The 13,765-nt window shown below is 32.2% G+C and overlaps 1 protein-coding gene across 1 annotated transcript; it reads right to left on the bottom strand.

Moving 5' to 3' along the window:
- Positions 1-4,515: 4,515 nt before the first annotated feature.
- Positions 4,516-8,751, bottom strand: LOC108453232 (pyruvate kinase isozyme A, chloroplastic). The gene is made up of 6 exons (XM_017751223.2): positions 7,915-8,751; positions 7,742-7,832; positions 7,452-7,645; positions 6,713-6,834; positions 5,982-6,460; positions 4,516-5,196 (listed from the first exon to the last, which is right to left on the bottom strand). The coding sequence occupies exons 1-6, from the start codon at positions 8,503-8,505 to the stop codon at positions 4,895-4,897; spliced, it is 1,779 nt and encodes a 592-aa protein (XP_017606712.1). The 5' UTR covers positions 8,506-8,751; the 3' UTR covers positions 4,516-4,894.
- Between the last annotated feature and the right edge of the window lie 5,014 nt (positions 8,752-13,765).

Here is a 13,765-nt window from a genome sequence, read left to right as displayed (position 1 = left end):
AATATATATTTTAATTTATTTATAATTTTTATAATATATTTTTAATATATATTTATAATTTTATAAATTTCTAAGGTTTTATAATTTTTATATATTATAGGCTTTTATATATTTAAATAATTTTATAAATTTATAAATTATATATTTTCAAAATAATAAAAATTTAAAAATGATATTTTATAAAAAATTAAAATTACAAAATTATTACACAAACACATTTGTAATGAACATGGATAAATGGTTGTCCGGATACATTTATGTTTAGATTCATTTTATATTTTGAATATTTTTAATTTATGTTTATCACATGGCATTCTGAAGGGCTGCCACACGGCACCATCAGATTGATTAGCAATGTCACGTCAGCACAAATTAACGGTGCTAGTGCAAAGGACTAACTTAATTAACAAAATATAAATTTAAGGACCAACTAAGTTAAAAAAAAAAAATTAAGGATCAACTAAGTACCAATGTACAAACTCAAAGGACAAATTATATATTTTCCCTTTAAAAGAGGTAAACAATAAATGACTAAATATGTCACTGTATCAAACTAAAATAGTGTCATGTGTTCTTCTAGAAAACAACATCCCAGGTAGATGGCTTTAACAAGCCAAATCAAACAAATCCGTGTGGCTCAGATAATCAAATATAACTTATAATTAAATTATCAAATTTTTCACTGTGAACAGATAACAGTCCTACAAGGATCCTTTATACCCACCAGTCCTAACAAGGTCAAGCTCCTTCCATCAACTCTTTTCATCTCTTTTAAGTCATCATACTCTTCTTCTGGAACTTGTTTATGTGCAAAAGCAATACACCTTACGTTGCTAGCAGCCGTACCTTGAATAATTTGCTCGAATTTCGCCCTTTCGCCATCATCGATATCTTTCACAACTCCACAAGCATCATAGTAGGTTGAGCACATTGCTAGGACCATCTCAGCATCTCCTTTCCAATGAACATGGACAGTATCATCATTGTTCCTCCCAATCAAAACCCCACTTCGTTTTTGCTCAAAATCCAAGGCTTCAACTCCAATAAGTACTCTACAACTCTTCTTCATCTTCTCCATATCCATCTTCAGTTCCATCACAGCCCATGAATGGATTGCCTTTTCATATTCTGTCAATGGAGACCCGGCAGTAGTGTTTAAAGCAACACCTTGACGGATCAATTCAACAACAAATGGAGAAATTGAACCACCTCCGTCCTCTATAGACTCTTGACCAACCCAAAATTTTGTCACTTGAAGAGTACCTGTTTTCTCAGTACAAATTGCAGTGGCAGAGCTCACTGTTTCACAAGCAAAGAGCTTTCTCACCATTGCTGGATCTCCCATCATTCTCTTCCCCAAATAAGCCAAAATCATTGTCACAGCAAATGGCAATCCTTCTGGAACTGCAACTACAACAATGGTAACAGCAGCAGCCACAATTCCCACAACAGCAATAACACAAAGCAAGCTTGATTTAAGAGTGGTACTCATTGAAAAACAGCAAATAAATTCAAAGAAGCGAATATGGTAGATAATGAAACAAAGGGAACCTCTTTCGGAGTTTGGAGTGACCAAAGCAACTTAAGCTGATACATTTGTATTTAGTAAAGATGAACGGAGTCCGGGTTTTATGCAATTAAGCAAAAAGCTGAAACGCGTATATGATATTTTCCTTCATTACCATATTCTGAGAAATTGAAGGGAAATTTTGATGAAAAAGTACACGGTTTCTTCGAAATTGCCCTAGAAATTGTTCACGCGGACAAGACAAAACTTCGGCGTTAAGATTCCAACTAAAACAACTGTTTTGGATTTAATCTATATATATAATTATTACTTTAATCTATAATTAATGGATTGTTATGCTAATATATGGGGAATAATAAAAATTATTCTAAAATAATGCAGACAGCAAAAGGCAACATAGGATTAGTGAAAAGGTTGTTTTTGGTCTCTCAAATTGGAAGTTGAAATTGAAATAATTTTTTGTCACAACTGATTTTTACTTTTGTTGAGTGAAACTGTGACGGTGACACTGGTTGAAGCTCCTCTGTTTTCCGGTGGCAGTAAACTTTTTTTCCTTAACAGTGATCATAGCCGATTGATGGTGAAAGATGCAGCAAATTCAATACACAAATGATCGGATTATTCGGAAAATCGAGCACAAACTAAATATTCTTGTTTGCGATTTGTTCACATAAGCTATGGTCACGTATGAATACGAGAACTTCAACAAGTCGGTACTAACAACATTTTGAGTAAAGATCATTTGAAAGTGATAAATATTCTATAGGATCGAACTTGTAAGAGTGTTAAATCAAATTTGATATCATAAAAGATACAAGAGTATTGAAAAAAAGAGGAGGATGAATTGTTTGTGGTGGAAATTACACAGTTTATTAAACGAAATGAGAAGATAAAAGAAAATTAGAATAAAAACAATATTCAAACATGGCCATCAATGATCAATTTGATGTTTACTCCCAAATATATTGGCAATCTTCCACTGCTTTTTCACACCAGGCTTACATGGATCCTTTATACCCACCACTCCTAACAAGGTCAAGCTCTTTCCATCAACCTGTTTCTTCTCTTTTAAATCATCATATTCTTTTTCTTGAACTTGTTTATGTGCAAACGCAATGCAGCTTAGGTTGCTAGCAGCCATGCCTTGAATAATCAGCTCGAATTCCGCCCTTTCGGCATCATTGAGATCTTTCACAAATCCAGAAGCATCATAGTAGCTCGAGCACATTGCTAGTATAATCTCAGCAGGTCCTTTCCAATGAACATGGAGAGTATCACCATTATTCCTCCCAATCAAAACCCCACTTCGTTTCTGCTCAAAATCCAAGACTTCAGCTCCACGAATTAATACACAACTCTTCTTTGTCTTCTCCACATCTATTTTCAGGTCCGTTTCAGCCCATGAAAGGATCGCCTTTTCTATAGGACAATCTGAGAATCCAAGACTGTCGGTAGTGTTTAAAGCAACACCTTCATGGATCAAATAAACAACAACTGGAGAAATTGAAGAAGCTACCCCCTGTTGACCAACCCAAAATTTTATCACTTTCATTGCGCTGCCTGTGGGAGTACCTGTTTTGTCAGAAAAAAATGTGGCTAAAAATCGCATTGTTTTGGTAAGTTAATGAAAAAGGGAACGGCAGGAATACGAGAAGAAGAAGAAAAAGAAGATGATGATGATGATGAACAATGAAACAAAGCAACTAACTGCTTGCTTGGTGTAACTCAAATCATTGGGGTATTAAATAGTAACTAAGCAAGAATATAGGAACCACGGAATATGCTGTTTCGCCTGCATTATCATATTCTCGAAATTCATAAGAAAGTTGAAGGAAAAGGATACGGTGGTTCTTCCAAGTTTCCTCTCAGAAATTGCTTTTTTCGTTTTAGTTCACACCGTTTTAAGAAACGCAATCTTCGGCATTAAGACTCCGGTCCAACTACCTACTGCTTTGGCAGTAAAACTATATATATATATTGAGTTAATTGCACTATACATCTCCAAATTAATCTTTATTCTAACTTGATCCCTAGATTTTACAATGTTCTGATTACATCCTAAACTATTAATATTATATCAATAAAGTTCTATTATTAAAATTATTAATATATCTGTTAAATAAAATACCAAATCTCATGTGTTATAATTTAAAATGAAGTTAAAAAAATAAAACATACCACATAACATTTAAAAGTTAAGACTAAAATTAAAGTAAAATAACAAAAGAGAGTGAACGATAAATGTTTTGTAACAGATTCGAAAATCTTATGACCAAATTTTTTACCATATTTATTTTTCTTTAATTTTATTATTTTAAGCTATATCATGTATGCTTTGAGATTTAAATTAATGATTTTAATTAATAAAATATCATAAATAATTTCGATAATTTGAAAATGTAATTAAAATCAATGAAGGTTATAATTTAGAAATGCATAGTGAAATTAACTTTCTCTTAATTAAATTATATTTTGTTGATATAAGTTAAGGGATAACTTTTTTATTTGGTTCTAAAAGATAACATTAATCATTAATTAATGAATTATTCTGCTCATACGTGGGGAATAATAAAAGTTATTTCAAATAATGCAGAGCATGAAGCATTAAAGGTGTGTTTGATTTGTTAATGAATAAAAAAGAGTATGCTTTTGTATTTAAAATGTTTTTTATTTCATGAAAATTGAAAAATAACCAATTTTAATCTGGTTTCAGACAATTGAAACGTATTAATATAAATTATAAATTGTGACTTCACTTGTAATTCAATCTATACTAATTTTTAAAGTGAAAAGCTCGAAGAAAATATGAATATTTTTAATTTTATATTAACTAAAATAACTTCTTTTGAGACCTTAGTACCACCTATCTCTGGACACCAACAAAAAAAATATAAATTATACAAATTAATTAAAAATAATTAAAAGGTTTTAACAATAGTAGTCTTTTAAGCATTTAAATTAGGGTTAATTAATGTCAAATGTTCACATTTAATAAGTCTTCATTGATTCAATAAGCTGAAAAAAAAAAAAAAAACACCCCACACATATTATTCTCCATTTCTAGGAACCTCATACAGCACAATACATAGTAAAGAAAAAAGGTCGTTTATGTCTCTCAAATTAGAAGTCGAAATTTCAAATAATTTAGGGGGTCACAAAATGATTCAACTGATTTACCTTTGTTGAGTGAAACTGTGACCGCAAGATTGGCTGAGCCGAGCTCCTCTGTTTTCCGGTGGTAGTCATTTTCATCCTAACATTAATCAAAGCCGAATAGATTGCGAAAGATACAGCGAGTTCAATACACAAATGAGTCTACAAGCAGGATTCGAAAACGAACATAATTTGCATCATACTGTGTTGTTTCTAGGGAACATTCATGACTTGGATGGACTGCAACATGTCTGAGACGGCAATTACGAGGTCACCAGATTTGATCATTCCCCTGGCCTTGAGTAACGAGAAGGTTTTGTTAAGGTTGCTTTCCATATCGTCGGAGAAGCCGAGACGGAACGGAATGAGACCCCATTGTAGGTTCAGACGTCTCCTGACAGAAGTTGTGGTCGTAAAAGCAAAGATGGGGCAATCTGGTCGACAACGTGACAGGAGAGATGCCATGTGACCTGTCTTTGTGTAAACAAAAAGGGCATCTACCTCTAAATTGTTAGCTGCAGATCACACAACCAAACTCATGTCAATACCATAATCAATGAAAAACTAAGAATGATGGATGATGTCATATAATTTACTCCATCTACAACAAAACTATCGAAGCATCTTGTGGGAAAATAAAATAAAATCGAGAACAGGACAGGATGAAAACTGGCAACAACAGAGGATAAGAGGGAAGGTGAAGAGAAAAGAACATCACCAACTTTATAAATTTATAAAATTCCTAGGAGAAAAAATGTAAGCAGGTAGATATTTATTATCATAGTTTATCGGATCCACGAGATATTGACAAGCTAGAAAAGGTATTTACAAATCAACTGACATGTGAATAAATGAAGCTATCTACCAAATTCCCGTCTTGAATTGCTTTCCTGAATTCGTTTCTTGAAAAAAAAAATTTAACAAACTTGATAAAAGCAATAATCTCATGCTTGAACGATGAACTATGAATCTTGCCTCAACCGTCCAAATGCCCTCCCAAAACAGTTAACTTGAAGAAAGAAAACGAAGAGGTAAATTACGTAACCCTACAAAAATTCTTTTCAAGACCTACACCCTACCGGGATAAATAAATTTTTGTCTCAAATACTGAAAGAGAACAAAGTTTAATGTCTCAAGATGTAGAGAGTTCGTTTAACTTTGGGCCACAGTGAACTCAATGAAGAGAGATGACACATTGATGCAGGATAGATATATGCGTGCAGATATAAATTCACACATCCATACTTGTGCAAGCACATAATTAGACATGGATTATAGAACCAAAACCAAAGATTCTTACCCATCTTGGCTGCAGAATTACAAATCTCTTCTGAGATGCTATCTGCAAATGAAGTTCCTACATCCGGCAGTACCATAGCCTCGTGGCATTTTTCCTCCCTCCACCATTTCTCTATTCTCACACTAACACTTCTCAGAACAGCTAATGCCTTATCGGGGTACTGCCCCATTGCTGATTCACCAGACAGCATTAAAGCATCAGCTCGCTGCCGTACTGCTTCAGAAACATCGGCAACTTCAGCTCGGGTGGGTGTAGGGTATTCAATCATTGATTCAAGTAGCTGGGAAGCAACAATCACTGGCTTATTCAGTTGCCTGCATAGCTGGACAATCTTTTGCTGAGCTGATGGAACCTGTTCCAATGGTATCTGAGCACCCAAGTCTCCTCTTGCAACCATAGCTCCATCTGATGCTTGAATAATTTCTTCCAAGTTCTTTAATGAGTCAATACTCTCAATCTTTGCAATCACAGCTATGTCACTGCATCATAACATTGAGATGCCGTTTTCAGGAAAGGAAAAAGACTGATATATGGTACTCCTTTTTGGTATATTAGCACTAATGTTACTAAAAGAGTACTTAGTTTCAGTCTCAAATTCTATTTTGTAACCTTTGAAAGCGCACAAGTAGCATCTACATCAAAAGTAGAACCTTAAAGCTTCTTCCAAAATATCAGAATTGACCAAAACTATTCTAATCTTCCAAAAGTGCAAGGGAATGTATGACACTTACCTACCACGTGACCTAGCAGCAATATAGCTTTTGAGATGTTTAATCACTTCAGCAGATTTGACAAAGGATATTGCAATAAAATCAACACCTTCTGCAATCCCAAAGTCGATGTCTAACCAATCCTGAAGTGGAAAAAAGCATATTATCATGCAACTAGGAATAAAGTTTTTATTTGTAGATAACGACATGCAGGCAGCACAACAGAAGAAGAAGGTAATCAAGTGAATGTTACAAATGCATGGAGGCAAACAATAAAGACATGCTTCACTACTGAACCACAAAAGTTTCAAAATCACGAGAACCTACGGGGTAAATATAAAAAATCAGATCCAAAACACCAGTGCTGGGATTGAATGAGTCAGGGTCACTCCACTACCTCATTTCACAAATGGACTTCTAGCTATTAATTTTGAATTTTACATACCTTGGACTTCTTTTTGTAACATTACATAAGCCAATGCCTTGTTGAATGGGAAAAGAAAATGCTAAAATGTTTAACAAGTTAAATAATTAATACCAGTAAGAAGGAAACAGAAAATTTCAGACAAGCACATGGTTAATTCAAAGAGACTCTAAAGTTCTTAATATTGGTAGCTCCTAATGTCTGATTCCAATGTTAACATATGTGACCAAAGACAAATCATAGATACCCTAGGATAAAACTAGCATTCAAATTGGCTAAATCATTCAATACCAATTAACAAAACTCAATGAGCAAAAATGGGAAACAAGTAACAACCTTGGAAGAAATGGTAGGAAGCATTGCATTACGCTCGCGAACAAGACTCCCATCCCTCCAAAAAGTCAAATTGGCTCGAGGAAGCAACAATCCCGGATCAGTGCACCTACACTTAACATCAGGACCAATCTTCTCAATCACCTCAAACCTCACCATTCCACCATCAACCAAAAGTTCATCTCCAACTTTCACATCTATATACCAACATCAAACAATTTTATTTAAATCACCAATAAGTCAGTTTACTCAACATAATTATATTTGTTTTTACTAAAAAATTAAGCTCAAACCTTCGGCAAAACCATCGTAATTCACGTTAATTGTTCGCTCTGGTCGCGGTGTACCGAAAGCTCTAACGCTGAATGTCCAGATTTCTCCATCCTACATTTCAAAAATAAATAACTTGTGATTAATGAGATGAACAGATTTGAAATTTTATCAAACTTTTTTTTTTGCACTTTACCTCAGCTTTAACGGAGGCAGCGCCACCGAGATCTCCCATGTGAATCTCGCTACCTTCAGTATCCATCATAATGGCGACAGCGAATCCTTTCTCCTCGTTAAGCCTCCTCACCCGCTCGATCACCATTTGATGCCACTCGCGAGTGCCATGGCACATGTTAATCCGAGCCACGTTCATACCTCCAACAGCCAACGCTTCCAGCTGCTCGAACCCGCACGTTGCGGGACCAATCGTGCATATTAACTTCGTCCTTCTCGTGCTCCGGAATCCATTCTCCTTTAGCTCCGCCTCCGTCACAGCGTCAACCTCGATCCCGGCCGCCGCTCCCGATTCCGACGGCGCATGAGACTGAACCGCCACCACGTTGTCCGCTGATAAAACCCCCGAAACTCCGGTCTGTCCGTTTCCGGAATCCAGTACTTGAGATGACGCTGCATCGAGATCTGAAGATAACGATTTCGTGATAGTGATATGGTGCTTTTTGCTCGGGAAGTTAATTACCGGGAACCGGGTGTAGGATGTCGACGGAAGTTTATGGAGAGTGAAATAAGGAGCACGGGAGGGAGTGAAAAATTGAAGGGAGCGCGACATTGTTTCGGGGAAAGAAAAACAGTTACGGTGGCCGGAAATGTATGGAACAAATGTAGTAGGAGTTTTCCTTTATTTTCTTTTTCAAGGGTTTTTTTAAGGGGAATTTTGAGGAGGGAGGCGGATAAACCGAAGCAAAAAGAGCCGTGTTTGGAGCTTGGGAAATGCCGCCAAGTGAGCGAGCAACTCACAAGAGACAAACTTTGCTTTTATCTGCTTTCTGCCAAACAGAGCTTTGAGGACTAATGGTTAGTTAAACGGCTAAATAGTACAAATCAAAATATTAGGACCTAATTTTTTGTTTTTACGTGGCTATTTTTAATTGGTTGAATTAGATATTCCAAAAATATTAATTGCACCAGACATCCCCAAATTCTTACCCTCATTTTAAATTAATTTTTAAACTTCAAAACATTCTAATTATATCCTGAATTATTAATGTTATATCAACTAATTCTTTTTGTTATTAAATTCGTTAATTTAATTGTCAAATTATGTGTCAAGTCTTATGTAGCTTAAAACTAAAAAATAAATGAAGGTCATAATTTAAAGATTTTTGATGCAATTATTTCTTATTCAAATGCAATTCAAATTTTTAATTACATATTAGTAAAAATAAATTTAAAGAAGTATTTAGAAAAGAATTTTAAATTTTCTTTTAAAAACAATGCTTTTCTAAAAACAATGATATTTAATTTAGTTTTGGTTTGTTCTTTTTTAAATCCGAATATTATAAGATTATTGCAATTTTTCTAAAAATCAATCAAATTTGTTATCATTCTTAAATTGTTAAACTCTATATTTTGATAAAATTTAATATTTATTTTATGTTCTTAAAATTTTTAAAATTAAGTTTTTTTATTTAAATATTTCAGTCCAAAAATTAAAATCGTATGATATGGGATACGATTGATGAAAAATAAACATGATAAGTTGACAAATTTTATAGAAACTACTAATAACGATAATGATTGGACTAGGATATTTAAATTGAAAAAGTAAGAGGATTGACTTTTTAACATTTAAAATACTGGAGGTAAATATCAAATTTTATATAAATACAGGGACTAACAACAGAGTTTAACCTTTATAAATTATGGTTATTTCATTGCCGGGCTTACGATGAGATTGAACCACTTGAGTTTAGCTACAAGTGAACTGTACAGGTGTGCTGAAAAAGTGTTTTAGTTTGGGCCTTGACGATGTGGATTGATAAGATCGGCATCACCATATTTGATCCTCTGGCCCACTTAAAAAGATGTTTAAAGCAATGTTTTTTAAACGTAGCGGGTTGAATCGATTAAATTAAAATTTTTAAAAATTAATTCAATTGATATAACTGATTTAATCATAATTTAATTAATTTTTTAATTTATTTATATAGTTTTTAATCTAATCAAGCCACTTTACAAATTAATATTTTGATCAATTCTTAATTCAACAAGTATGATAAATAAATCCAATTAAATTCAAATAATATTATTTAAAGTCAAATTTAATTAATATAAAGTTTTAATTTCATAAACACAGTTAAAAAAGGCATGGGTAAATATTGTAAAATCTATCATGGCTTCACCTTTTTACATATTCTGTCTCAATTTAACATGTCTTTATTTTAGATGTTGAAAATTTAACATTATTATTGCTTCCATAAGTAGTGGATACATTCATAATTTCCTCACTCCACTTTGTCTTAGCCCATTCTATATATTTTTTATATTTTTAATTATTCCAATATTTATTTACAATTTAATTTTATTGTTTAATTAAAATATATTTTAAATTTAGATTAGCGACTAATTAGTGTTAGGTGTAGTGGTAAGAGACATTGCACTTCAAATGAGATAACATTGATTCAAATTTTAAAGATAACATTATTCAATGAGACAATTATGAACCCCAAACATAGACCGTGAAACAAACACGAGGATAAAAAAATTAAAATGAGTTAAGATAGAAAACTATTATTGTAATACCCCAATGTTTTGGTTTCAAAGAAATCACAAGTATTTTAAAGGTGAATTAAGTATTTAGAAATAAAGTAGGAATAATAAAATTTATTAAGGATTAAATTGTAAATTTTAAAAGTTGAAGGATTGAAAGTGTAAATTTACCATTTGGGGAAATGGATGAAATTTTAAGAAATATATATTTTTTATGAATGGGACATGGAGATATATTGAGATGTGAAGCTAGAAGATCGAGGTAAAGGCTAAATTGAATAAAGTAAAAAGTATATGGATTAAAGTGTAATTTTTCTATTTTATGGAGGAGGACCTAAATGTAATTTTTTTCATCTTTAATTGATATTTAGAGACATTATGGGATTAAAATCCATATACTTTATGAGATTTATTGATCTTCAATTGAAATTTGTTAAAATTTGATTGGTCAGAGGAAAATAAGGATGAAATTGAAAGAAATTTTCTTTATATTATTTTTAGCATGAGAGAACAGCAAGCAAAAGCAAGGAAAATGAAAGAAATAAAGAAAGGAAGGAAAGCGATGAAAAGAAGGAAAGAAAAATTTTGTATGAATTTTTCCTGTTGTATTTCAAATTTGTAGCCTAATTTAATTTCCTAAAGTGTTAATGAGATCATTTACTACTATGAAAATCAATTGGTTGAAGAAAACTGTGAAGTTCAAGTGAAAAATAAATAAACACTTAATTGAATTTAAGTTAGTTTATTTTAATTTGAATATTTAAATATTTAAATTTTAATATGAAATAATTAAATAAGAAATGATTAAGATTGTTGAATATGTCTATTGAATTTAGTAGTGAATATGTAATTAAAGGCATATTAGTAATGTAAGAAATAATAAAGTGATAAATTAGTGATTAGTGAATTTTATGAAACTAAGGATTAAATTATAAAGAGTGAAAGTTATTTATTTGTCATTGATTAATAAGTGAACAGATGTAGAATAGTGAAAACACTATAGAAATGACTAAATTGTATAGAGTGTAAAATTTGGTATGTGAGATGAATATTGTGATTAAAGGTTTAAACGAAGTGAAAAGTGATATTAAAGTGTTATAAAAGTAAATATCGAATTTTCATGAAATCGGGTTTAAATTGTAAATTGTTCAAAATTACTAAGCATGGTAAAATAGTACAATAAAATATTTAAGTGAAGTGTTATAAGAAAGTAAAGTGCTTAATGATAGTAAATTGAAATCTAAAGTGCTAAGTCTTGAGAATGTATGTTATGTTTGTATTTTTATGATTTGTGAATAAAGTGTACATGTGAAATAAAATTACACTGAATGTGTTTATATGATTCAAAATGAATAAATAATATGATACAAAGTGACATATGTTGATATATAAAGTATGTTACGTGAATAAATGCTTTAGTGAATTCAAATGAAATGTGATACATGATAATAAACTGATTTTAGAGTTGAGAGGGGCTAGGGGTTCCACGGGAACTGAGTTGGTGATATAGGGTTCGGAAAGGATTAGGAGAGGAGTTTCCATTATTAGAGTTTCGTTATAGACAATGAGTTTATGTTTGGTCCGGATATTTACAATATATTGAAATTATTGAACTTTTTTATATTTATTAAAGATTGCAAAAGTGATATATGAAAGTAAAATTGTTATGGTGATATATATGATTCAGTAATATATTTGAATTAAATATTTATGTTATATTTGTGATATGAAAAAACATTTTGATACATGAATGTGAATGTTGATTGGTGATTATACGTGTTAAAGTAAAATCTATAAATTATAAAATTAATTTATGTTTTGAAAAATAAATTAAAAATTTAAGTATATTAGTAAAATAAATTGTATGAATAATAATTCAAAAATTTTAAACTATTCTTGTGAAAAATAAAATAGAATAAAATAAATAAAATAAAGAACACATAAATTTTACGTGGAAACCCTTTCGGAAAAAAACCACGGCAGAGGAGAAGAAAATTCACTATGTCGAAAAATTTTTACTCTAATACAAGAGGAATAGACTATGTCTATTTATAGGCTTGCAAAGCCATATTCTAGTAGGATTGAAACACCTTATCTAATCAATATAAAATAGATGGAGTTTAATAAGGTTTAAAACCTTATTCTAAAATAAAATAAAAGAAGTCTAGTTCTATATGGATTTTACTTTTATTTTATTTTCCATCGTATTTTATTTAAATAAGAATTTGGGTCACTTAATTCTAACAATCTCCACCTTGACACAAATTCTCAATGAACAAGTTCTTCATCGCGAACTTTCAATAAACAAGTTCTTCACCTCTTCCAAAAACCCCTTAAGGGTTTAACTTCAACAATGAACACCAACCAAGTCTAAGCAATGCTCAAACTTGGTTATAGGAAGTGACTTAGTCATCATATCTGCAGGATTTTCATGAGTGCTAATTTTGCTCACAACAATATCACCACGAGCAATAATATCACGAACAAAATGATACCGAATATCAATGTGTTTTGTTCTCTCATGAAACATTTGATCTTTTGTAAGAAAGATGGCACTGATTGTCACAAAATCTTGTCTTGATTTGAAGGTCTTCATTGAGTTCACTAAATAGTCCCTTCAACCAAATAGCTTCTTTACAAGCCTCAAGAATCGCCATGTACTCACTTTTGGTAGACAAAGCGATCGTAGTTTGCAAAGTGGCTTTGAACTAATTGCACAACCTCCGATTGTAAAGACGTAACTCGTGAGAGATCTTCTTCTATCAAGGTCTCCAAAAAATCAGCATCAACATACCCTATAACTCCATCTTTAGTTCTTCCAAACTGTAAGCAAACATTAGTAGTGCCTCGTAAGTATCTTAAAATCCACTGAACTGCTTTCCAATGTTCTTTACCAGGATTCGCCATGTATCTGCTAACTGCACTGACTGCATATGATAAATCTGGACGTGAACAAACCATAGCATACATGAGAGATCCTACTGCACTAGAGTATGGAACATGTGACATGTACTCAATCTCATTATCGATTGAGGAGATAAGGCCGATGAAAGTCCGAAATGGTCGCTAAAGGAGTACTAATGAGCTTAGCACTCTGCATATTGAACTCGCAAAGAACTTTCTCAATGTACCCTTCCGACTTAGGTACAATTTACTTGCTTTTCTATCTCGAGAATCTCCATACCAAGTATCTTCTTTGCTGGTCCTAAATCTTTCATCTCAAATTCTTCACTTAGTTGGGCTTTAACCTTTCTTATCTCTCTTTTATCTTTTCTTGCTATCAACATGTCATCAACATAAAGAAGTAGATACACAAAAGA

Source organism: Gossypium arboreum, chromosome 9, assembly GCF_025698485.1.
Source record: "Gossypium arboreum isolate Shixiya-1 chromosome 9, ASM2569848v2, whole genome shotgun sequence".
In the NCBI taxonomy this organism is placed as follows: domain Eukaryota; kingdom Viridiplantae; phylum Streptophyta; class Magnoliopsida; order Malvales; family Malvaceae; genus Gossypium; species Gossypium arboreum.
This window is presented reverse-complemented; position numbering and strand designations above follow the sequence as displayed.